General features: G+C 40.7%; 2 protein-coding genes across 2 annotated transcripts in view; one reads left to right on the top strand and one right to left on the bottom strand.

Annotated features, from left to right (window-relative positions):
- chrnb2 (cholinergic receptor, nicotinic, beta 2) overlaps window positions 1-22,825 on the bottom strand; it is a 28,433-nt gene extending 5,608 nt beyond the window's left edge. The window contains exons 1-5 of the mRNA XM_077574690.1: window positions 22,419-22,825; window positions 10,380-10,525; window positions 8,142-8,186; window positions 5,316-5,425; window positions 370-1,495 (exon numbers count right to left, since the gene is read on the bottom strand). Of these exons, the coding sequence (XP_077430816.1) occupies window positions 370-1,495; window positions 5,316-5,425; window positions 8,142-8,186; window positions 10,380-10,525; window positions 22,419-22,491 (1,500 nt within the window). The 5' untranslated portion in view covers window positions 22,492-22,825. The remainder of the gene's footprint in view (window positions 1-369; window positions 1,496-5,315; window positions 5,426-8,141; window positions 8,187-10,379; window positions 10,526-22,418) is intronic.
- Window positions 22,333-25,713, top strand: part of cgna (cingulin a) — a 33,773-nt gene continuing 30,392 nt past the window's right edge. The window contains exon 1 of the mRNA XM_077574685.1: window positions 22,333-22,691. The gene's annotated coding sequence lies outside the window, so the exon portion shown is untranslated. The remainder of the gene's footprint in view (window positions 22,692-25,713) is intronic.

Raw genomic sequence — 25,713 nt, 5'->3', positions numbered from 1 at the left:
AGTTAATGATTGTACCATCTTTCGCATGCTGATCCTTGTTCTGGGATGACCACATACAAAACCAGAGAACGATCAGTGAGCCAGTACATTGGGACAGACCCACTTTTTGAGTGAAACGGTCTCGCCTGTCATGTTAGATCTTTCAATCAAACACGTTAGATGGACATTTTTAAGAGCGCTCAGCCCCGACGGAGGTCTTTACCGAGTACCATTCTCAAAACTTAGCTCGGATCTCATCATCAATGCAGATCTGTGAAATGTTGTGGCAAGCGAGTGGATAATGCAACCTTGCTTGCTATTTTCAAGTATCAACATTCCTCTCAGGCCTTTCAATTGTGGGCTGTAAATAGACGGAAAGATGATACTCACACTCTGGTCATCGTCCTCACTCTTCATATGGTTGGCGATGAAGCGCACTCCTTCCACAGCCTCGTCAAAACCTGGACAGGCTTGATTCAGGATGGCCTGAGTCAGAGCCTGACCTCCTGCTGCTTGCTTGCCACGAGTCCCGGAACCCCCTTCCCGGTTCTCTCTCACCCTGTTCAGACCGTCCGTGGACCCGCCCCCTCCCGTGCTCGCCAGGTCCCCTCCAAACTGTTTGACAGACGCTCTGTTCACATAGCAGGTACAAGGGTCGCCGTCCTCCTTGGCAAACACTCCCGTTGAAGTCCCCCCCGCCGTCCCCGCGCCGCCGGCCAAGCCGAGCCCCACCATCAAGGCTCCCGCCTCTCCGCCGCGCCCGCCCTCTTTCTGCTCCTGGGCTCTCCGTCTCTGGCGTAGCCGCTGCCTCTCGCAGCTATTCCTGGGCTGGCGCATGAAGAGCAAGGCGGGCAGCTTGTTGAGGAAGACCACCTTGACCCACGGGGGCATGGTGTGCGTGGTCGGCGAGCGGTGGTGCACGTTGAGCACGCACACGCTGGTGACGATGGAGAAGGTGACCAGGACCATGGTGAACATCAGGTACTTGCCCACCAGGGGGACGTCCAGGGACGTGGGCGGCACGATCTTGGAGATCAGCAGCAGGAAGACGGTGAGCGCCAGCAGAACGGAGATGCACAGCGTCATCTTTTCGCCGCAGTCGGATGGCAGGTAGAAGACCAGGATGGCCAGCGAGGTGATGAGCACGCACGGGATGATGAGGTTGATGGTGTAAAAAAGGGGCTTGCGACGGATGATGAAGTCGTACGTGATGTCCACGTAGGCCGGATCCCCCGGGTTCTCGTTCCGTCGACCCGGCAGGGCGATGATGTCCCACTCGCCGCTCGGCGTGAAGTCGTCCATGCTGGCGACGTCGGCGCGGAGCACCAGGTCGATCTCGGTGCGGTCGTAGGTCCACGAGCGGAAGCGCAGCGTGCAGTTCTGCTGGTCGAAGGGGAAATGTTTGACCTCGATCTTGCAGGCTGACTTGTAGATGGCCGGCGGTAACCAGAAGATGCTGCCGTCGTAGGAGACCACCGCGTTGGAGTAGAACGACACCTCGTACACGCCGTCAGCACTGAAAGAGGGGGGGAAGAAATAAACAGTCAAGAGGTGGAGGACACTGCTTATCGTCACTAATCCCTTTTCACACTGCACTTAGCAAGAAGTGTGTGCTGTCAACTAACCCATTCCTTCTGTATTCTGTTGCAATGGCGAGATACCTCGAATTGTTCTATTCGAGAGCGTCGTCATGACGTCAAAAGCGTCCAATAGGAGAGGAGCTGGCAGAGTGTTATTTTAGCAGATTTATTTACACATATCTATCCAAGTTCCCGCTGAGCTGTTAGTTTTTCTCTGCTGCTCATCACCTCCTCCTTAAAATAAGCAAAGTCATGGCTTTCTTTTGCAACAAAGAAAAAAACATTTTGTCCAGGTGCAGTCTAGCCAGCTACAAAGTCTCTGTTTTTACTTCCTGGTAGGCTGATTTGTCAGCACTTCCAAATATGGGCGCGCTGGCAACCAGGGTGCCTTTATCATTCCGAGTTGCCGCGTAACTCTCACACTGAGCGAGTGCAGTGTGAAAAGGGTTATACGGTCACAGTTGAACTGGAGCCCAGCTGACGTTGGGCGTGATGAACACCCCGGACTGGTCATCAGCCAATCGCAGGGCACATACTGTATAGACAAAAAAACGTTCACGCCCACATTTACACCACAGTTTAGAGTCTTCAATGAACCTAACATGCATGTTTTTGGAATATGGGAGGAAGACGGAGAACCTGGAACATGCAGAGAACATAGGTAGACCATGTAAACTCCACATAGAAAGGCCAAACCCCCAAACTGCGAAGCAGCCGTGCTAGCCACTCGCTCACCGTCCTGCCTCCCCTGAAACATTTATAACGTAAACTAAAAAGTGTGACAGGAGGCCGTGTTTCCCCCCTGAGCATAGAGAACAGTGGAACATGACAAATCTCATTATGCAAAACCAGTTCAACGAGCTCGATTTTGCAGACGGCCAAATATAGCAGCATACACACATACAGGGAGACAAGGCTGCACAACCGTACACACAGACTTACACTCGTTGGCCACATCATTAGATACACTTGCATAAATTGACAAAACCAAAGAGTTAATGTAATGTAATTAACGCTTGTTTTAATATGCGGACTACTGTATTTGTCCAAATAGGTTTATTATTGTGGTTGTGGTTTGCAGTGGCATAAAACTGCATTGCATCATATTGAAAACGGTCTAATATTTTGCTCCTCCAATGTCATGGAGTTTTTTTTGTTGTTGTGCTAAATCAAATTTGATTTGGTGTATCAGGAAATGATCATAACTAATTCGATTAATTAAATGATTAATTAAAAGGAACATACAATGGAGCAAAACAAGTGGAGTTACATATAAGAAATCATTTCAACCACAGTTACAAACAATCATTTTTGCCTGGCAATCAGAACCAAAAAGGAGGTTGTCATTTTAGCCAGGCATATCTATAGCCAGCTATAAGGGGCCTGACACTAGAGTATGGTGGCCTTTAAGGCAATATTTAGCAAAAATAAATAAATAAATACATAATTTAACATTAAAAAAAAGCATTTTAGATTTCAGCTCATAAACAGAAGTTTTGTGTTTATGTTTTTGTTTTAGTGTATATATAAAGACTTTTCTGCTGGTAGTCTACAACACCGTTGGCGGTGGGGTAGAAATTGCAGGTTAACTAAAGACTAAAATGGCGGCACCTGAAGTGAAATGTTTGTGGCAGTGGCTGACTGTATCTTAAGGTAGAGTGTTTCCAGAATTACTTTGAGCTGTGTAGCCAACAAGTAGGTTAAAAGTGGACAGAATATTTCAAATAATATGTCCAAGTCGCAAGGGAATAATCGCTGAATCCCTTCACCAAATGTACAGTATATAGATATTTGGTTAGCATGTTCACAAATGCTAGCCTAGCTATTAGCATGCGCTTGTTGTACCGGAAAACTGCTCAACCTAATTAAATGAAACATTGTTAGGGTACAAAACATGTACTAAAGAAAAAGGTATTTATTGTTAATACAAATCTGAGCATCCAAACCAGGAATATTTTATTTTTATTGTCGTGAAAACTTAAAGGGCTGAGAGTTTGTCTTCATTGTATGAGCGGTAGCCTACATATACAACATGGTCTTTTGAATCATTTAATTTAATACCAGCTTCATATTCACTATCTGCCCCCCCCCCATATTCACTAAGTCGGGCCAGCTCTTGTATTAAATTGCATTAGCAATATGTGCAGATAATGTGAATGTGGAAAAACTTTTGCCTGTGTGTAATGGAGGACCGAAACTGCCAAAATTCTAAATAAATAAATGATTAAAGGTAAAAAATAAAAACGGATATATAAAAATATATAATTCGAAACTTGTGTTTTATATTTATTTATCTGTACATATTTATTTATTTATTTTTTGAATTATATTTTTTTATATCCGTTTTTATTTTCACTTTTAGTCATTTATTTATTTAGTCATTTATGTATTTTGAATTTCGGCAGTTTTGGCCCTCCATAGTGTTGTTTTTTTTGTTTGTTTTTAACACAGGGGCCTCAAAGTCATTAAACAAAACTAGTTTAAACACCTAATCAATTATCTTTAAACCTGCTGCCAAGAGAGATTATTGTCATACTGAGAAAGTTTTTTCCAACAGCCAGCCCGGAGTCATCAAAATTAGCAGGCTCATTTTTTTTTTTTAATCGTAGGTTGGGTAGTGTATAAGTACTTCATTTTAACATAAGTAGCTTCCTCCTGTATTTGTAACTTAAACACTTGCCAAAAAATTGCTTACATTTTCAGTTGTGAGGAATAAATCTGCAATAGCTGATTTTAGATCACTTGGGGGCACCAGAATCAAACTCTAATCTTTTTTATTTATTTATTTATTTTTAATTGTAAACTTGAAAATTGACCCTAATCAATTACACTTTGATTGTTTCTTTCCTTTCAGAGTTCTCTACTATGTTTTCTCTGATCAGGTAATAAGGATTTTTTTCATTTGGTTTCCATGAAAACTGGCAGAAACCCTTGCCAGATGATTTCCCACATTGCTGACATTTACACAGGAAGCAAGGGAGGTTAAATCTAAAATGTAAAACACACTAGATGAGTGATGGGAACGGACTACTCAATAAATGTAATGCAAAAATGTATTGTGTCCAAATTGCTACAGTTTGATAAGGAAGTGCATACATAGAAGGAAAGATTATGAAAAGGTCAATTAAAACATGCAGGTTGACCATTTTGTGCAATAGGAGGCACAATTACTGTGCGCTGGTATGATTAATGCCTATGTCAAAAATCATAATTAAAAATAAACTCCATAAAGTGCATGACACCGCGTGTGATCTTCATCCTAACTAAAGTGCTGTAGATTCCAGCTAATGCATTTGTTCCAGTAAGGTGGACCTGCATGTTAGGACACTTTTTAATAATATATATATATATTTTTTTTATATATAAATTGGTAGCTAATGTGATTCAATTAGCAAATAGTTTTCTTTAACGATGCAACATGTTATTTCTATCTCCAGTGGGGAGAAACAAGTCTGTTCTCTTCTAGCTTGCACATGGCGGTGTCAAAGTGTTTTCATGCATGCGCGTGAGCTACTAATCGCACCAGATGAGCAGGCTGGCACCTTACCTAGCAGAAACCCCCCCCCACCCCCCCGCGACCCCCACCCACCACCATGCAGCCTGTCCACTTGTGTGTGCGTGCATGCGTGCGGATGGACAAATGAGGCAAAGTGCTTTGAGAGCAGTTAAGGTAGAGAGGTTACCCTGCATGAATGCCCGCCATTTAGCCTGCGCTGCGTGAGTTTATTTACTTATTTATTTTTTTGGAACACTCACTTGTTGTAGAGCACCACGTCGGGCAGCCAGATGTGTTTGGAGGGCAGCCTGACCTTCATCATGCCGTCAAACTCCTCGGGGACCCAAGTCAGGCGATAGTCCTGCCACTCCTGAGGGCCGGTTTCAAAACAAGAGCACAGGCGCAATGTCACACATCAGCACTGGGAGGACATCTTGAGAGGTGAGAGGAAAGAGTTTGTCTCTCCTTCTTTAAATCATCAGCGTGACGTCGGCGTGGCCAACACGCAGTCGTCCGGTTTACTTTTTTTTTTTACAAGCAATTCGCTTGATTAAATTGTGACCACAGTGTTATTGTTATAGTCTTGAACTTGTTTGGCATGTTTTGGGTCACTCGTAGCGGTCGAGTGCGGCTGGGCTGGGCAATTGTAATTGCACATCCGCTGCAGTAGGTGGCAGTGGCGGTCTCATTGTCAGAGAGTGTGCAAGGAGTATTAACGCCTCTGCACAGATGTGCTTTTCATTTTTAGAGAAAAGTCTCGCGGCAGGGAGTTGAGGCGCAAAATATTTTCGACTTCCTGGGTGGGTTAACAAAAATAATTGAGAAGCACTGCTCAAGTGTGAAACTTGATGAACCCTAAAAAGCACTCTAATGATCCACATGTGCTTTTTTTTTTTTTTCCCAACACTAACAGTGAGAATCACTCAACAGGCTACACTTTTGTTAATGTGGAAATTCACTGCCCTCAGTAGTCCTCTTTAAAAGTGAAGCTGGCTTCTTCTTTTTTACGGTGTAAATTATGGGCTACAAATGTGATTAGTCAGATGTGTAGTACAGCAACTTATTTGCAAATCCAAAGATAATAATAATAATTATTAGTATTATTTATTAAATATGGAAGCCTCAAGACCCTCAAGGACGCTGTACAACAGTTAAAAAAAGTGTACACATTTAATAAAAATTATGACTAATAAAATATCCAGGTCTTCTTTTCCTCAAGCATCTTCACGTATAGGCCCGTGACTTAAAATATTTCTTTCATAAAGGCTTATGGGTAACATAAAAAATGGTTGTCAGAAGTAACCTAAAGATGAAATCAATGTTCCAGCAAAGCACCTGTCCTAAACATTTTTTTTTTTTTTTTTTTAGAATTGGAGCAACCGTGTGACAAAATGACAGCAAATAAGGCAAGTTTCAATTTTATGTGCATTTTCTTTACTTCACAACTAATATGTTACAGTTCAATTATTTATTCAATTTAGTTCATTCTAATTGTACAAAAACGGCACAATAATGAAACCTCCTGTATGATTGGGTTGCATTCCTAGTCAAACTTTTTTTTTTTTTGACCACTTGAGTAACTTGAGATAACCTCTATTTCGAATTGTCGTTATATAAATATTAAATACAATTGAATTGAACTCACTGCAGTACATTTACCTCATCGTTAAGTTGGTACTTAAAATATCTTTATGTATGTAAAATGAAAACTGGCTTGTTAAAGGAGAAGTCGGGTCAAAATAGTGGAAATATAATACTTTCTAGGTGCCCCCATTTGTGATTAAGATTATGTTTCTGTTTTGTTTTTTTATGGAGAGCTCAGTATTGTTCATTCGGTAATTTTACCGATCCAGAAAAAAAATAAAACTTAAAAATAAGATTGTGTTTCTGGAATAATAATTCAAAAGATAAAGCCACATTTCATCTCGCATTAGCCCCTGTTATCACCTAAAATTGACGACAAAGTGTCTTCGGGCTCGCATTGCGAACGTCACATGCCCAAACCTAGAAAAACGGGTGAGCCGAGACGTTCGTAAAGGCAAGGAATTTATTTTTATTACTTGAATTCCCCTTTAATTTTGTTAGTATATCAGATTTATTTGGTACGTCACTGTCATTAATCCAACATTATTATTCTTATTATTTTTGTGTTGTATATGGCCACACAGGGGCTTTGAGGTTTCACACGGCCAAGCTGCAACTGTGATGCATTCTGCTCATCACCATTCGTCCCGGGCTCGCGACAGGCGGCCTTGGTTGCCCGCCTGTTCTCATCCAAAGAGCATTGACAGCTCGCTTACATGTCGTAAATCCTTGCCCTCACTCAGCCGCTATTGTGTGCACGTTGTGCGTCAATCTGTAAATAATCCAATCGTGAATTATGTGGAAATGACATGCCAGTCATTGGCTTTCATGTGTGGATCCATATTTATGTGCGCGTTGTCCTAATTTGCTCGTACACTTCGCTGTCAGAAGAAAACATAAATCTGGCTGTCATTGCATGTACAGCTCAAGGTGCAGCAGTCTTTATTTTAATGAAATCACAGCCTCGAACGATCGTAAATCTAATTTTCAAAGATAACAATGCCCGGTTTTGAGTGACACTGTCAGAGGGATTCATTGAATAATATTATTGATTGTTTTGCAACCACAACTAATAAATACAGTTTTGCAGCTACATTTTTTTAATTTACAGCTGTCAAATCTAAATACTATGGCAGATTAGGATCTCAGTCACTGTCACATTAGTCAGCGCTTTCACATGCTGAGTCACTAAAAAGGACAGACTCACAAAGTAAACACCCACTGTGTCATAACACCCTCTTTTGTAACATGATACATCCGCCCTGACGTACATGCTCTCATCCCAGTGGAAAGGAGAGATATTGGTAAATTTGCGACAATATATTTTTAGATTTCATAAGAAAGGCAGATGTTTGCTTTGTGAACTTATCTGGTGCGCTGTACATGCGTTTGTATTTCATCTATAAGAATTTGTTTCATTTGTTTATTGGCATAAGGATGCTTTCACCTCATTAGACCTAATGCGTGTGTGCATGTTTGTGCATTTAAGAGTGAAGGGTCACCTGTGTCAGCCAGACATTTGTGGTCATCACCTGCTCACGTTCATGCTGCGGAAGAAGAACAGGAGATTTTAAGATGATTGTAAAAACTGTAGTTGGCCAGTATAAATTTAGCATATGGTACCGCCGAATCGCGATAACACTTGTTGATGCCGCCTTCAACAACTTTTTTTATTTTAACCAGTCCACTTCAAACAGTCACTCATCCTGCCTACTTTCCCAGCTGCTCAGTAACTACCAGGGGAATGCTAGGCGCTAAGCTAACTTGCTCTGAGTCCGCACCAGCTACGAGCTAGCGGTAGCTAACACAGCTAAACGCTGTCTTTTCATGGTGCGGATCCGCTCTTAAAGTTTTCTTGCCTCCATGGCAGAAAAGATGCTTAACTTGTGACAAGTACCGTCAGAAGATGGAGAAGCCGTGCTAACCGCTAACACCTGAAGAATATCTGCTTAGGTAGGTGGTACAATATACTTTGGACAGAAATCTGGCTTGAACTGCATTACAGCATTTGTAATTCATGGGTACATACAAAACTCACTTGATAGCACACAAATTAGCCCCTGACAGCAGTTTCACAAATTCACATAAAATTGTGTGTCTCATAATAAGATACATGAAAAGAAGAAGAAGAAAAAATGCCAGTCAATTTGGGTGAATTCCAGCCAGGGCTTGTACTTGATCAAAATCCTACGAGGGAATTCACTCATTCATTTGATGTGTGGCAGCAAAGTTAGATGATTTGCTATAAAGCGGGATTCTTATCCTAAAGGAAAAGCTCCCTAAATACACAAAGATATTATGTATCCGTTTTATTAAATCGGCGGAGTTTAACTTTATTCGCAAAGATCTCACATACTGCACAGAATTCAATCAAAGATAAGGAATTTAGCTCGGCTAATTAGCACTTGACTTCACATTTCCTGGGATTTACATCATTAGACTGCCTCATTTTCAGCTCTCACTATAAGAGCTGACCACAAATCACTTTTTGCAGTCGGGAAAATCAATTTAAGTGCCGTATAGCAGTAGTCAGCGTCAGTGCATTAATGCTTTCCAGATGTAGTCGTTATCGTTGAATTATCACAAATTAGAGACCATTTTGTACAAATCTAATGCAGCATAATGAGTAGAAAGCGGGTGGGTTTTAGGTCATTGGCATATAAGAAATAATATGCCCTAACTTTTGCATCCAAATGATCCCAATTTATCCATACATTTTTTGTGTAGCGCTTCAAAATCACCACATGAAATCAATTAAGTTAATGACATCGGCATAAATCAAAGATGAGTCGTACACACTGTAAAGTAAGCGTACAGTATCGGTTTTAACCTCAAGGCCCACAACATTTTCACTTTATGCGGTCCGTGAAAGCTTGCTATCATTTTTGGCATTACATCTGTTCAAAACTAGCCATAAAAATGATAATAACCAAACGAAGGACATTTTTGCTATTATTTCAGTTAGTTTGGGAAACATTTTTGTTTAAAAACAAAAACAAAACAAATTTTAATTTTTTTTTTATTTTGTTACTTGTTTTAATTATTTCGTTAGTTTTCATTAACTATAATAACCTTGATTGGGACATTTGCTTTATGATACCGTGTCATGATAACACTTTCATGTCATGATAACCGTTTGTACAACTATTTACCAAAAATGAGACCTGTAGCACGCTAACTTGAAAATATGCAAATACATGGATGCTTTTATTTGTTTCTATGCCAATCCTAAATACGTATAAATACCTTTTATTTTAAATATTACCAACCTCCCTAAGAGACGTATTTATACGTTTTTTTTATGCTAGAGCATATACAAGGCTGTGATGCAGCCTCAGAAATGAAGAGAATGCTTGAAGCAATGGTAGCTATTACAAAAACGCCCCGCAGGTGGCAGCAGAGTATCCGAGATCAACCAGGGCCATGTTGCAAAGAGCTCTCTTCCCCTACTGTTTCAAACAGATTTGTGAATAATGATGAAACTTAGCTATATTCTAAATGCTGTAAAATGGAAACAGATGGAAATATACTTTTTTTTTCCTGATGAAAGAAGAGACTCTTTCTTTTGGTTTTTATAGCAATAGAACACAAAATCAGTCAAAATCCGGGAGCGAAGGGGATTGCTTCAGTGAAAATGGCTGGGAGTGAATGAGTTAATCGATTTCAACTCTACAAAAAGTCTTTATTCATTCCACCGCTATCAGATGTCCGGCGTGCAATTAAAAGTGTAGTATGCTCACCACACTGATGAGTTGGGCCAGCGACACCATGAGCTGCACAGTCACCAGCTCGGAGCCGTTAGTGGCGGGACGGATCAGCTTGTTGTAGTGGGCGGGATTCAAGAGATGTTCCACCAATCGCTCTTCCGTGTCTGCCCCGAGGCTGCCTGCAATGACAGCACATCGTTAGCTACCGTGCAAGAATGTGCCACTTATGTCTGTCTTGGGATTCGATTGTACTTTCACAAGCATTAGGCAGGGCTGATGTATTTGGCCCAAAACGCAACCGCTTCCTGTCTTCTCGCTGTCATGATGACCTCACACTTTCCCTCCGTGCTGTTAACAGGGTTACAATCCCAACCCTGCAATCAGAAGCTTTTAACGGCCTAGCAGGAAAACAAACAAGCCTTGCGATGACTGATTCACACACTCTGGGAGGACATAATGACTTCTTAATGGGATCACACACTTACATAATAGCATCGTGTTTTCACAAGGAAATATTTAAAAAAAAAGCTCTCAAAAGCTAAGTATATTTATAACTTGACTATTTTGTTTTGACATTATCTCTCACGGTTAGGCTTCCTACAGAACATTTTTTTTACATCATTTTTTACCCTATCAAGACTGTGGCAAAAGGACAATAAAAGCTACTTTTTTCATTTTTAAAGCATTTTTTGGTGACAAATTTTCATAGGAGGCTGTTTTCTTTTTTCAAGGTAGCTGGATTATTTTTGAGTCTTCTTTTATACTCTCCACTCTTGTTCCGCATGTCACTGCACATATTCATGTGCGTTTCCCTCCCGAGCATACGACGGTCCCTTCATCGTTTGGTTGGTGCCCTGCAGCACTGAGCCTTGCTCAGCCGAGCGGAATGATAGCCCCTGTCTCGGGATCAATGAGGACTCTATTCCTGCCCCATCACGCAACTGTCCTCCTTGGCTTTCCCTCCCGCCTTCCTCCTCCTTTAACCTTCCGTTCTCCGCACTCTTTTCCATCCTTTTGCAACATCCGAGACAGCCCGTATGTTCTTTTACTGGCTGTCTCCATCCCGCTCTCATTCTTCCTGTTATCGCCATCTCCTCGGAATGTATTGCTGACAGACGCTGTCCATTTAATAGCTCGTTCCCGTCTAATACAACATCATCAATACGAGGCCTGTCAGTATGTGTATGTGTGTGTGTGTAGCGTTGGTTTTATTTATGGCATGTGGGTGCCGATATGAGTCCAGTTGTGTGCACATATTCATGGGGGAAATAAGCATTACGGAGCCATATGACTAATGTGCAATACTCCCAGAAGCTCAAGGCAATAAAGAGCACTGTGAGACAGGAAGGGAGGAAGCAGTCCACTTAAACAATGATGGAGCAGAACACATTCCCTGCATCTCAGTGCTCATCATGTGGCTGACGTGCAAACTAATATCAGGATACTTGGAATACTTTTTTTTTTTTTTTTTTTTTACAAGTGGGGCTCTTGTGTGGTGACGTTGCAAGATAGTTCATAGGATAGCCAAGGAAGAAGACAGAACTTTTTTGGTAAGAATCAGGAAAAATATTTAGAGTCAGGTATTTATCAACTGTTTGAGTCACTATGAAATCAATCAATGGAACCTCTAGATCAAAGTTCACCAATTCCAGTCCTTGAGTTCCGGAGTCCTGCAGGTTTGAGATGTTTACGCATACCAACACAGCTGATACTAAAGATCAGGATCGTTATCAGGCATGCTAATCAGCTGATTATATGAATCAGGTGTGCTAGTGGGCAGAAACATCTAAAACCTGCAGGACTCAGGACCTCAAGGACCGGAATTGGTGAACCCTGCTAGATTCCAGGGGTCATTAGTCCCTCTCCTGTGGATCTCTAAAAAATAATTGATAAAATAATATTTATATAAACTAATGATTCAATTAAAAATGAATAAATATTCCAAAAATGTCAGAGTCCAATTTTTTAAGTTGTCAGAAAAAGGGATGAGAAGATAGACAGAAGCTTAAAAAAAAAAAAAGAAATTGCCTAAAAATGTCCCAAAAGTGACCAGAAAATGTTCAAAAGGAAAAACAGAAAATGTTTATAAAATTACCAAAAATGTCAGAGAATTGAATAAAAAAGATTTGAAAAATGTTCAATAAGTAAACGTAATGTCCCAAAAAACAAAAGAAGAAAATGATCTTAAAATGTCTTTGGAATTGAAAAAAAAAGTGAGAAAACATTCATGAAGTAACTATAAAATGCCCCAAAACAAAACAAGAAATCCAGATATTTACCATAAAATGTAAAATTGCCCAAAATGGCAGAACATTAATAGCAAAAAAAAAAGGCAGGAAAAAATAAAATGTCCAAAAAGGGAAGAAGAGAGGCATAAAATGACCATATGCCCATAAAATTACAAAAAAAATGCCAGTAATTTGACAGAAATGCAAAAAAGTCTAAAAATGTATGAAAAAAACAACAACAACAATCCAAAAACTAAAAACAAACAGAATTGGATCCTGCATATTTTTTCTGTTATGGTGCAGCTCCAATTAGCTCTTGGGCCCTCAGCACATTCGATTAACACTAACACACTGTTTCGTTCATCACAATGTTCAAATGTTTTACGGTTCCAGACAGATTTTTTGTTATTTATTTGGCCTTTTGACACTAGAATATTAATGGAACCCCTCTGTCCCCCCCCACCCCCTACAAATCAGGAAGTTGCCTCTTACGTGTTTCAAAATAAAATGTGTCCCAAGGCCTGTCACAAAACTTAGCAAGACTTGAAAATGGAGAGAAAAAAGATCCAAAATCCCACGACGCACTCTGTTTTGGGAAAACAGGCCTGTCACAGCCTCCGGGAGCATCGTGTAAATGTAGCCTAACTAACAAACAGATGGACAAACAATTCAGCTTTGGCAAAGGCCTGCGCTCGCCTGAGCCATTCTTAGTTGGAATCTCCAGGCTTTATTGTCATGCAAATCCAGCACGGCCTGCAGTGTGAATCTGTGCGGAAGCGTGTGCTTGAAAAAATATTTGTTTGTGCAAAATGGCAGTTTGAATACTGGGTTTAAGCTCAAATGCTAAGTGGCTCTTCCTTAAAAAAATAAACTGAAAATGACGGACCGTCTGTGCGGCTATGTCACGCTAAAGGCCGAGCGGAGTGCTTGTAATGTGGCTGCTAGCTAAGGTCTGATCCTGCTTGTTTTCCAGTGCAAATATTGCAAACTTAATGTGACACTATGAATATTTCAGCAGGACTTCCCATTAGACCTCGGAGCGAGAGAACTTACGCACCGCCATGCGTGCACGACCAAACACACACACATACACATACACGAGTAGGTCCACATTATTACTGTGAGGTCTGCGCAAATGTGGAAAAAATGAGGGCATACGAGAGTTAAATAGAATTAGACTATAGTGATCATCTCTTTATGAGGGCCATCATAAAAATAGAGTCGCCTTCCCTGCTACGTACTCGCCCAAAGAGGCTTTTTGGCCGTAGCGGGGATCATTATTTGCTCTAATATTCATAAATCAATAACGGTGCACATCCACTGAACTACTGGCAGCGGCCAATTGGCTGTGTGGTGCCAACAGAGCAGAGATATCAATATTGATCGTATCGCACAAAGCCAAACCGCTGTGCACTAACTGGATGTGAGGATCCGTTGTCTGTGGCGTCAACAAACTCTGCAGCGTGCACATATGTGATGACTGCTCATATCGAGAAGATAAGATAACTCTTTATTGATCTCCACAAGGGAAATTCAAGTGTATTAGTGTGGCAGAGTAAAGCGGCACACAGGTAGAAATGAACAAAAATGTATAAATAAATGGTAAAGAAAACTCTCTTGTATTTATGCACATTTCTATTCCTTCAAATACTGGCGATCTAAAAAAAAGGGTTGTTTTGTGGGTCTATTTGCAGGCAAGCCTCCAAATTTGAGAAGAAAAACAAAAACAAAGCAAAAAACATTGAAGGAGCGTGACAACAATTCACTGTCTTCTTCAAGTCTGGGATATAGCATGGCAGGATGAAAGCCAAATCTTACAAAGACAATAAATAAATACATAAATATTCTTGAAATCACCCAAACACATGGGGGAGAATGTGTTGTGGTCTGATGAGACCAAGGATGTACTTTTTGGTAGATTTATTTATGGGATTATGAACACTTCTAAATAGCAGTGAGTTTTAACACTAAACCTTCTGAAGGGAAAATAAAATGTAAAAACAGGTCTTGGGGCGGACATCTTGAATTTGGGGGCCGCCATCTTGGAATTTATCATGACCAACAGTATTTTTTAAAAGAGTGGCATTTAAAGAATCTATCAAATGTCATGCTTGTATTTGAACAATTCTTTCTAAATTTGAAAGTGAACGTTCCTCTTTCAAGTCATGAACATCTGAATTTTACCCAGCGAACACATTATCTGTGCTACATACAAACAAAACATTCTAAATACAGCGGACACTAAGGGTGAAACAAAAAAACGATTTGAATCAGAAAGTCATTTTTGATTTGACAAAATCCTTGCATTCTTGTATTGTATCGCACCCTATGTATTTTTTTCTATATTTATTATTATTATTTTTTTATTAATTTTTGAGGAGCAACTCCCGTTTTTCATGTAAAACGCATATGAGTGGATTATTGCCTTTTTTTCTTCCAATAATTTTTTGGGCTAATAAAAAAAAAAATCAAATTATTTTGTAATGTCTGTCAATTTATACCCGTACAGACCCAATCCATATAACGGGGGTCCAATGTAAAACCAGTTTTGAATGCAAAGTTTTCACTGTACTGTAAGTACAAGGGATGTAACGATAACTGCAATATCGTGATACCGCAATATTAAAAGTACCACAATATCTGCGTTGATATTAAAAGCAGGACATCTGTTAAAAAGGCGAGGTTAAATTGCATTTCTGCAGTTCTAGCACCCTCTGGTGGTTAGTTTATTAATGCAGTTTAATTTTAATTAGAAATGTTTTGGCCACTGTGGCGGTTATCGCTCGTATAAAACAGTCATACCAGAAAATATTTTCGACATCTGTCAAAAAAAACATTACTTTTGGCGAGAACGTCAATATGGATCTTTTAAATGTAAACTTCCTGGTCACCTAAATTGAACCCTTCCAATCAAAGCTCCTCCCCCCCATCCACTAGAAAGCTTTCTACCCCTCTGGTGTGTCACTAATGGTATTGTTGCTCCTGTGATGGCTTCAATCTCGAGTTCAAAGTTCACATAAAGCCTGTCAGTGCGTTTCATGACAATAAAAGCCCCTTAAATCTTAATTAACAACCACGTTGCCCAAGTGAAAACTCTTTCTCTTATCTGGTTCTTCTTGCGGCCCGCTTAAGTTTCTATTAAACCTCTGCTCTCCCTCCGCCGCGCTCTCCTAATCTCCTGGGTTAGCACGGCTCGCGCATTCGTCCACACGCTCTCACGCACACCATACGGACACACTCATTACACACATCTGTGCACGTGCGGATGTGATCCTGCTGCAGTGCGTTGGGAGTCGCTCCAAAAAAAAGGATGGCGACGGAAAGTCAATGCAGACACACACATAACTGGGAGAGAGGGGGAGGATTGTCGAGATGCTGCAGAGATCAGTGGTGCAGCAGAGCAGTGATGACAGTCTGACTGACTGAGCAGAACTTGTAGCGGTGACGGGGAAATCATTTGTTGTTGCTCACGCACACGCACACACGAAAGACGAGGAAGGCGTCACGGTGCGACAAACGCATTGTTTGTGTTTAAAATCAGAAAGGACTGCGCAGCGGTGTACAAGAAAAAAACAAGCAGAATGTTGCAATTGTGGATGGCACATCTGCTTCATAGAGAAGTAGTCCAGGGTTCAAATGTCAGTTCGGATGTTCTCCCTGCGCTTTGAATTTCCCTCCTCCCACATTCCAAAAACATTATGTTCTTTGAAGCTCTGAATTGTCCATCGGCGTGAATGGTCGCTTGTCTCTATGTGCTTATGATCAGCTGGCGACCAATCCATGGTGGTCTCACCCCAAGTCAGCTTCAAGGGCACCAGCTCATCCGTGACCCTAATCTTGACAACGCGCAACATAAACAACAACAAAAGACTGGGAAAAAAAGTCACTATTCTGAATTTGTGTCAGCTAAAGACAATAATATTAAGGTTCATTGTACACACAGTGATGGCGACAAAGTGATATCTAGCTTCAAAAACATCAAATTAGAAGAAAATTTCAAGCTTACAAAGTCTTAGCATGCACTCTAAAAACACTTGGGTCAAAAGTAACCCAATTATGGATCAAAAATGGACCAATCCACTTTATGGGTCAATTTGACCCAACTTTCTGGGTTGTTGTTTTATACCAAATGACCCAATTTTTTGACCCAAGTAAAGGATCGGTCCATTTTTGACCCATTGTTGGGTTATTTTTGACCCAACTGTTTTAAGAGTGTGGTGAGCGAAGGGAGAGCTGCTCCTAAAGTAGGAAGTCCTCCGCCACTCAAATAGCAAAAACTGGACTTCAGTGAGCATAAATACATAAAGAAAGAAAGAAATAGACTTTCTGAGAACAGTTTTGAGAAGCTTTTGTTAATGAGGTCAAACCGCCAGTTGACGTCTGTTTCACACTCAATAACATGCAATTACAACTTAACTTTAGGCCAAAGTAACAAAAGTATTTTTTTTTATAACTAAAATAAAAACAATTATTTATGTTAAGCAAAGTTTTTTTTTTTAATGCTTTCTTTCATTTTTAACGAAAACTTTGTTCTTAAACATTACTGTTAAAAAATGATTGGCAAAATCGGTTGTCATTTTTGTTGAGCATCTGCTGAATTGTAACTCTAAAAACAGTTGGGTCAAAAGTTTTGTTTGATTTGTTTTATTCATTTTTTCCTTCCGGACACATTATTACAGGTTACATCAATCACATTACATCATTTGCAACATTGACATCGTTATCCATCAATTCCAGACTTATGTCTGCAAACTCCTCGCTCAGTTCGTCTTGAGTAAATGTCCGTGTGTAAATTGTGGCTAGTCCCAGTCATTTGGAATTGGTCAATCGGTCCCCAGACACCACCCGCAGGAGTCGTAACCCAATTATGGATCAAAAATGGACTGATCCACTTTATGAGTCAATTTGACCCAACTTTCTGGGTTGTTTTATACAAAACGACCCAATTTATTTGACCTAAGTAAAGGATCTTACCAATATTTATGAGTTGTTTTACATTAAAAGACCCATTTCTTGACTCAAAGTTGGGTCAAATTGACCCAAGTAGAGGATCGGTCCATTTTTGACCCATAGTTGGCTTATTTTTGACCCAACTGTTTTTTAGTGTAGTAAAGTAACTTGTAATCTAATTTAGTTTCTTTTAAAATCAATAAATCAGTAAAGTAACTTTTTCAAGATAACTGTGGCAAAATGAAAATGAGAGGAAGTGTGAATATTTACTTTGCAAGTCGATCTTAATAGTGTTGCTAACTAAATTTTCTGCTTGTGCCCCTAAAATTTTCCGTTACAGGCCACTTTGCTCCTGGTGGATGCGCGTAGGCTGGCGGAACCTTAAGAGGGAGTACTGCGCCACTGTGGGAGTGGTCAAACCCGACTTCAATAATCCATTCAAAGTGGCACCTTTCAATCACTTCAAATGTCTCATACTTGTCTCATCATGGCGGAAACACGTGAGACCGCCCCCCCCATCCTCGATCGTTCGTGTGCCCCCTCCCACAGCTATGCCAGACTGCAAATTTGACTAGCTTGAAGGCGTTCAACATTGGAGTTTCCACTGTTTAATCTGAGCGTCATCATGCTGTAACCCTTGCATAAGGTCAGCACCGCACCACAGACCTGTTTATTATGCATGGCCCGGCGGGGGGAAAGCGAGAGGGAGGTAGGGAAGGGTGTCAGACATCCCCATACGACGGCGTGTAAAACAGGTGCTGAAATGCCCTTGAGCGTCTTTGCGCAGACAGGCAAACGCCACCGCCACTCCATATGTGCGCGTTCAGCCTACGCTAAAGTCCTCAGAATGAAACGTGGCCCGTGTGGGGCGGTTAATTCAAAGACTTAATTCTTCCCCCGTGTCTCCCTTCATCACATGTATTCGCCCTGACGAGACGCGCCGGTGCGTTGAAGCGCGAAACGTCCCATCCGTTTGCCTCGTCTCAGCTCAACGGGATGCTCCGCCATGCCAGCGCGGTCGCCGGCGACATCGTTATTAAAAACCGACGTGAGCGCGGATTATTTCAAAGCACGTGTTGCGTTTTAAAGGTTTTGATGAGTATATGTGTGTGTGAGGCTGTATTCCTCCAAACATGTGTTGGCACATGTTTGGAGTCTGGGAGGATAATAATGCTAATCAGATTTTCACCCTAAAGGAGGAATGAGTCATTAGCGCTCTGCTGCTTTGTCAGATGCTGCTTAAAGTCACATTTCATTTTGGGAGCATTTTCGTTCCGTCTCTCAGTGCACTCGCATTGAACCGCAACATCATAATAATACAGTCATACCTTGACTTATGAGTTGCATTTGTTCATTGATCGAACTCGCAAATCAATTTACTTGTCCATCAAATCAATTTTCACAATTGAAATGAATTGAAATGAGGAGACTTTTTTTTTTTTTTTAGATAAGATACAAACAATGGTCCACGCTCAATTTAAAAGCTTGGTTTAAAAGCAGATGGTTCTCACCAGGAGAGTTAACCCCTTTTCACACTGCGCTCACGCAGCATGGAAGGCACCCATGTTGTCAGCATGCCCAAATTTGGAAGTGCTGACATGGCAGCCTACCAGGAAGTAAAAATAGAGACTTCTGCCACTGGTTTATACAAGAATCACCTCCACCTCCACAAGATGAATCGTTCGTTGTTGCAAAAGGAAGGCGTTGCTCATTTTGAGAAGAAGAAAGCGGGGAATCCTTTACTGGCGGGAACTTGGAGAGTTTAATCTCGTTCGTGAGCTTCAGTTCCAACAAGACCGCTTTGAGGTTTCATATTACCCTTGTCTTTCTTTTATTTTCTCTTTCAGGTTTTGTGTACTTTACATCTCCCGCTTATTGCTAGCAGTCAATTAAAAAGGCAGTTGACTGGCTAACAAATATTAGCATTGGACATCACGGGAGGGATTTACCTTCAAATAACGAAATTTTACACACAATTGCTGCTGGATCACATACAAACAGGTAAAGTAGTAATACTTACAGGTTTATATTCTGACTAATCTGTGAGAAATAAGACTTTCTTGTTTCCTGTTCTTGACTTTTGCTACTAGTAGTTCTTACGTTGTTATACGTTGTTCTTTCTAAGCACTTTTTTGTTGTTGCTAGTTTTTAATATTTAATATGTTGTGTACTAGATAGATTCTATTTTGCCGCTCCTGCCGCCGTGTTTCGGTTGTGTCTCCGTCCAGCTCTTTTAGCATAGCATGATTCACATTGACATGTCAATTTCGGCTTTTGTTTGTACTTTTCACTGCGTATTTTCACATGTAACATGCCGTTGTTGTACGCTACTAATGCATTGAGTCTGCTTTGGAGTCTTAAATTCCGGCTATGCTGTCTAAAGAAGCACAATATGTCAACAAAGGCCTACGTTGACACTACGACACAATCGGTCTGCGCCACACTGGCGTGCAAACGAGTTCCGACCGCAAGCCCCCAGGTACAAGCCTCTTGCCGCATCAGAGCCGTAACAGAAGACTTATCCCCCTTTATCCACAGGATCCAGCGAAGCGGGATAATGCGGCGGCTGTGTGCACTTTCACACAGCGACACGCCATCCTGTAATCTGATAATTAGATGATGTCATCGCCAGCTTCCGGTTTAAACTTCCCGATCCATTCCATTCCTAGTCTCCCTTTTTCTTGCTGGTGCCGTTTTTCATTCCTTTTCTCGATAATCCATGAAGCCAATTTAGTCAAGTGCCATTCTTGTAGTTAGAATTGTCCAAAGTGTTTCTGTTAAGATGACAAATTAATTGGTCACTCAGAGGACTTGCCAAGCTGCTGATTGATCAATTGATTAAGAGCCGTGTCCCAGTGCAGATAGAGCATGGGTGAAACCCCTGAACAGGATTCCCAGAGGGCCAATTAAGGTGATGCCTTCTTCACTCACTGCCAGTAAATCTTTCTATTAGAAACAACATAGGGAGTATCACTTCTATACACCTCTTACAGTAAGTACTCCAGAAGTGCATTAAGCATGTATGCATTTACTGCTATACAGGGGCGGTTCTAGGATCAGAGGTTTGGGGGGAAGTGGTTGAAAAGTTTTTGTCAGGATACACAACAAAAATGTAAATGATAAAAGACTGAATTTAGTACTAATACATGTGTGTATGCATGTGTGAGTTGGATAGCTAATAGCAGCACATGGGCTTTAGTATGAACATTTGCTAGCTTGAAAAAAAAAAAATCAGCTAACGCCTACCTAGCAACATGATTAAACAGTAAATGCAGCAAAAAAGCAACCTGGTAATGGTGTGATGTGTTGGTATCGAGTGGTAAAAGGAAAGATATTTGGCACATATCCTGGTTAAAGCAAAGACACTTTCATACCATATGATGGGATGTTATAGCTCTATGTAGATCATGCTCAAAAGCAGAGGTGGGAGGGGACAGGTGGATCAATCCATTTCTTAAGTAAAAGGGTGTGTGTTGTATTTTTGTTAAAATATCACATTTCGACTAAGTACTGTTTTTTTTTTAGCTTGATAAAAAAAAAAGAACACAATAAAAAAAACTCTAAAATTTTGTTGGTGCTTGGATTCTCTTTAGGGGTTCTTCAGCACCCCTAAAAATGAGCTAGACACGCCTATGCTGCTGTATGATTATTTCCTGCATTGCTGAGTGATGCGGCGTTTGTCCTTGATGACAGGAAGTTGTTTAGCTCAACCTGCCTCGGATTAACCTGCCCACTCAAGTCCGAGACCTCCGTGTTAATGAGGGACGGAGAATGGAAGAATGTGCGGGAGGGCGATAACACATTCTATTTTGAAAGGTAAAATAACTTCACATTATACACTGATCATATTAGTTCTCGCTGTGTGTACAATGCACATTTTTTGGTGCAACTATACCTCTGAAATAAAAAGATTACAACATATTGATTATAAACAAAAAGTAGATACATGTATGAAAACTATTTACAAAATACATAAAGTAGGATCTATTAAATTCAATACAAATATATTAAAACTGTACTTTTTTTTTTACATGACACTATTTTTATGTTTACCTTTATTTATTCAAGTAAGGCACTTAAGAACCAATTCCGAATCAAAATTTAAAAAAAAAATACAAATATTTTAAATATATAACAGTATAAACAAAACTCCGTTCAACGCCATACAAATATATACAAAATTATTGAATATTTGTAATATATCACATAATTGAACTATACTTGTATATGAAATGTACGAAATATAAATGGCAAATGTACTTTAAAATATATTTATCATATTATGAATGATTATACTATAATATTACAAAGAATTGATAACAAATAAATCACGTAAATATTTTTGAGAAAAATACAAGTAGGCTAACTATATTAGATGTATTAAAAATGTATTGAAAAAGTCTAGAAAATATTTGTAAAATATATCACTAATTAGCAAAAGTGACTTAAACACTTTTGAATATAATTTTTTTTTAAAAAAATACATTCTAAACAATAATATAAACAATAGGCAATTTTATTGATTTTTTGGAAAGATTAGACATTATGTAAAATGTGCTAAAATTGCCACTGTCTTGAAATGTATGCAAAACATTTTCAGTCAGTATATGAAAAGCCTCATTAATAAATCAATGATGGGATATTTTTGTGGCACTGTGACACTGGATCCACATTTAAAGTGACAGTGCATTTAATATAAAGCCACAGCTTGTGCGTGTATGGTGTTTTTTCCCACTACAGTACTATAGCCCCATACATCATTAGTGTGTGACGCTACGTGGAAAAAGATGGTGACTCCTCTTCCTCTCATTCCCTTTTCCCAAACATTCCACACGGAGTCCGCGCACAAACACGGACAGAAGGATGGAATTCATAAATGGATGGAGTTACTCACCTCCCGCAATGGCGAGCAACGCCAGCAGCAACATCAGCAGCCAGCCTTCCTCCATCATCCTCATCCTCACCATCCCGAGCCCGAAAGGTGTTCAACGAGGACCGCGGAGAATGCTCCTCTTCCTCCTTCCTTCCTCCTCTTCTTCCTCACGACCCAAACCTCCCTTCAGCGGCTACCTGGTGCCCTGACGTCATGGTGGTGAGCTCCTGCGCCGACGATGGAGGGCCACCAAGGGGAGAGGACGCGTGCAAATCGTCTCGCTTGGGTCCGCAGGTGAGCTCCGAGCCGCGGGTCGTGCTCCGGCGACGAGTGGGGAGGAGAGAGGGATGGAGGTGGTCTGCGGAGGAGTGGCGGAAGGGGAGGATGTGGTTCCTCCCCCCTCCTCTCCGCAGCTCGGCTAACGACGCCTTCCCCACGCAAGTCACTGTTTAATATGCAGCCACGCCGGACAAAACATTAGGTACACCCCGCGTCATTCTGATAAGTCTGTGTTGTGCCTGTCGAACTTATATATTGAATCACGGACACCTGTCCGAAATTGTGACCCTTTCGTGTAAATATAGGCAGCATGGTGCAGGAGTGGTCACTGCTTAGCACATCGCCCTCACAATTCTGGGTTCGAATTTCTGAAACAAAACGTCTTTTTTGCATAGGCTGTTCACTAGGCAGGCTACTCTCTAGCTCCCCCCACATCAAAACAAACAAACAAACAAACAGGTATGTTAGCTAAATTTAAAATTAATGCAGTGATCGGCAACTGGTGAACATATGTGACATGAGTGGCACCTTGATTAACTTAAAAATATATATATTTTGATTATTTTTTTTAAATAAAAAAAAACATTAAATTTAAGATACTCTTTCCACGGAATCGCGGAAAAAAAAAAAAATCCAAACTACTGTATGAAAAACATATGCCGGGGTCGACTGTAGTTTTAAATTGCAATATCACCAATCACCACTAGATGGCAGACATATCTTAGTTGCATTTACACTGGGTCTAGTAGGCCTTTTTTTTTTCGAATTAGAAATGAGTTGATTTTCGTGACCAAATGTAAAAAAAAAAAAAAGTAGTTGTTGCACTTAATGTTGGTCTCTTGTTTCGCAGTTTTGTGCCATCCTTGAATTCCGATAATTTTTTTGTCAAACAACTGATTAGGAAGTGTGAGGTCCTCTGTGGGCGTATGATGAAAGTTTATACTGCCCCCAGGTGGCCAGGGTGCTCACACCAGAAGGAGCAGCACAATGTCAATGGAACTGAACTGGAAAATGATTATAATTAAGTAATTGTATGTTATAAATATAGTGTAATATTATAGTGTGACTTTTCTTACTAAAAGGATATTGCAAAAACACATTTTGGGGGGGAGGATGGAACACAATAATGGTAATAATGGTATGCTGTCTGTACTGCAGTTTTTGTAGGGGTTTGATAAATCCACAGTGTCAAATAGTCAGATCATTCTATAAAAAATAAAAAAAAAGATTCTCACAATAATTCGACCCACCCGTCGCAAACCGGAAAACGGAAACAAAGTTGATGGGTGAAAACCCGGAAGTCGAAAGTCCCGCCTCCTCCGTGGCATATAGCCCATTAATTCCCCTTCCACTTGCCCTTTTGCCCTTGGCAGAGGTAACAATTGATGTGCGTTCTGAGGAGGTTGAATAAGGTGGTGATTTCCAGAGCAAGTCGGTGGTGAGTCAGAGTGTGATCCATGCAGAAAGAGAGTGATGGATGGGCGTAAAAAGACAACAAAGTAAAGTGCGGGTAAAAAGGAACGGGTGAGGGAGGAGGCGGCGGTTGCTGTGGTGATGCAAAAAAAAAATCTACAGAAGGTAGCGACCTGTTTCACCTTGACTGTTATATTACTTGCATCACGCACAACGTCCAGCGCACACGTGCAGACAACGCGCATCTGTCACGCACGCACGCGAGGATGCAAATGCGCACGCACGGCCACGCTTTCGCAGTAATGTCTTCCCCTCTCGTGCTATCTTTATCCACACTTCCTTCCCTCTTGCCCTCTCCTGTGCGGTGAATGAGCTGACCTGACAGTGCTCCTCCTCTGCACTGAGTGCTGCTGTGAGTCTCTCGCTGAATTATTTAAAAGCTGGGACCCCCACGAGTGCTTGTCTTCCCCCCCCAACACCCCCTCCAGCTCCCCTCCCTCTTCTCCCTCCTCCGCCTTGTCCCTTTTTCTCCCCTCGCTGTCACTCCGTCCGCATGCTCGCACGAGCTCGTCGTAACGGCTTGTATCAATCAAATTGATCAGCAACTATTATACTGAGTGGATTCATGCTTATTGTGGCTTGACTGACAGAATTCATACGAAGGTGCCGGTTTTAGTGAAGGTTTGCATGAGCGAAAAGTAGCGCAAAAATAAGAAGCAGCCGAGAAAGCGTCTCCACTTTAGTGAAGTGGAAATCCTCTATCCTCTTTCTCACTCATGAAGACAAAATCATTTGTCTGTTATCTATAAACCACTCATTGCCAAGACCACACTTCTCTGCTCACCCTGCATACAACCACCCGCACGTTGCATTCATTCCCACTATTTGTGGGCTCTCATCTTTTCAATTTTCTGCCCCATATGACTGGAACAGATCCTATTTAGAACCTTTATTCACCATTATGTAATATATATATTATGTAACTATATTGCAATGTACAGGTTGTTTATTGTCTTTGCTTCTTCTTTCTTTCTTTTTTTCTGTTACCAGGTTGAAATTGCAAATTAAAATCCGTTCTCAATAAAGTTTATCTCGATAAAGGTTAAATAAATATGTTTGAAATGCCACAAACAAAAATTAATGCAACATAATGTTGATTTTTTTGAATTGTTTTTTCTTAAAGATTTAAACACAGTATTCTGATTAATGTTGCGCTCCAGTAAAATTCACCCGTTTTTTTACCCATCTCAAGAGGCCGCCATTTTGACATTTGCTGTGGACTGAAAATGACATCACAGTTGCTCAGGGCTCAAGTAACGACCGATCACGGCTCAGATATTGTGATGTCTTTTTAAGTCGACAGCAAATGGTAAAATGGCCGCCCCCTGAGATGGGTAAAAACGCGTGGATTTTGCTGTTTAATTCATAAGCCACTACTGTAATATTAGAATACTGTAGGTGGCTGCATGTATAAAACATATTGTAAAGAATTTCTTTGAGTTGACTTCCTCTTTTAGAGCTGACTTGGAGGCAGTCACAAGAAGGTGTCATGCCATATTGCCTTAGAATAAACAAATTTTGTATTTCTGTGAATCTGGGTCATTCCAGTACACTACTACAATTG

The sequence above is a fragment of the Vanacampus margaritifer genome, chromosome 9 (genome assembly GCF_051991255.1).
Source record: "Vanacampus margaritifer isolate UIUO_Vmar chromosome 9, RoL_Vmar_1.0, whole genome shotgun sequence".
NCBI classification, from domain to species: domain Eukaryota; kingdom Metazoa; phylum Chordata; class Actinopteri; order Syngnathiformes; family Syngnathidae; genus Vanacampus; species Vanacampus margaritifer.
Note: the sequence above shows the minus strand (reverse complement) of the source record. Positions and strands in the feature narration are given on the sequence as shown.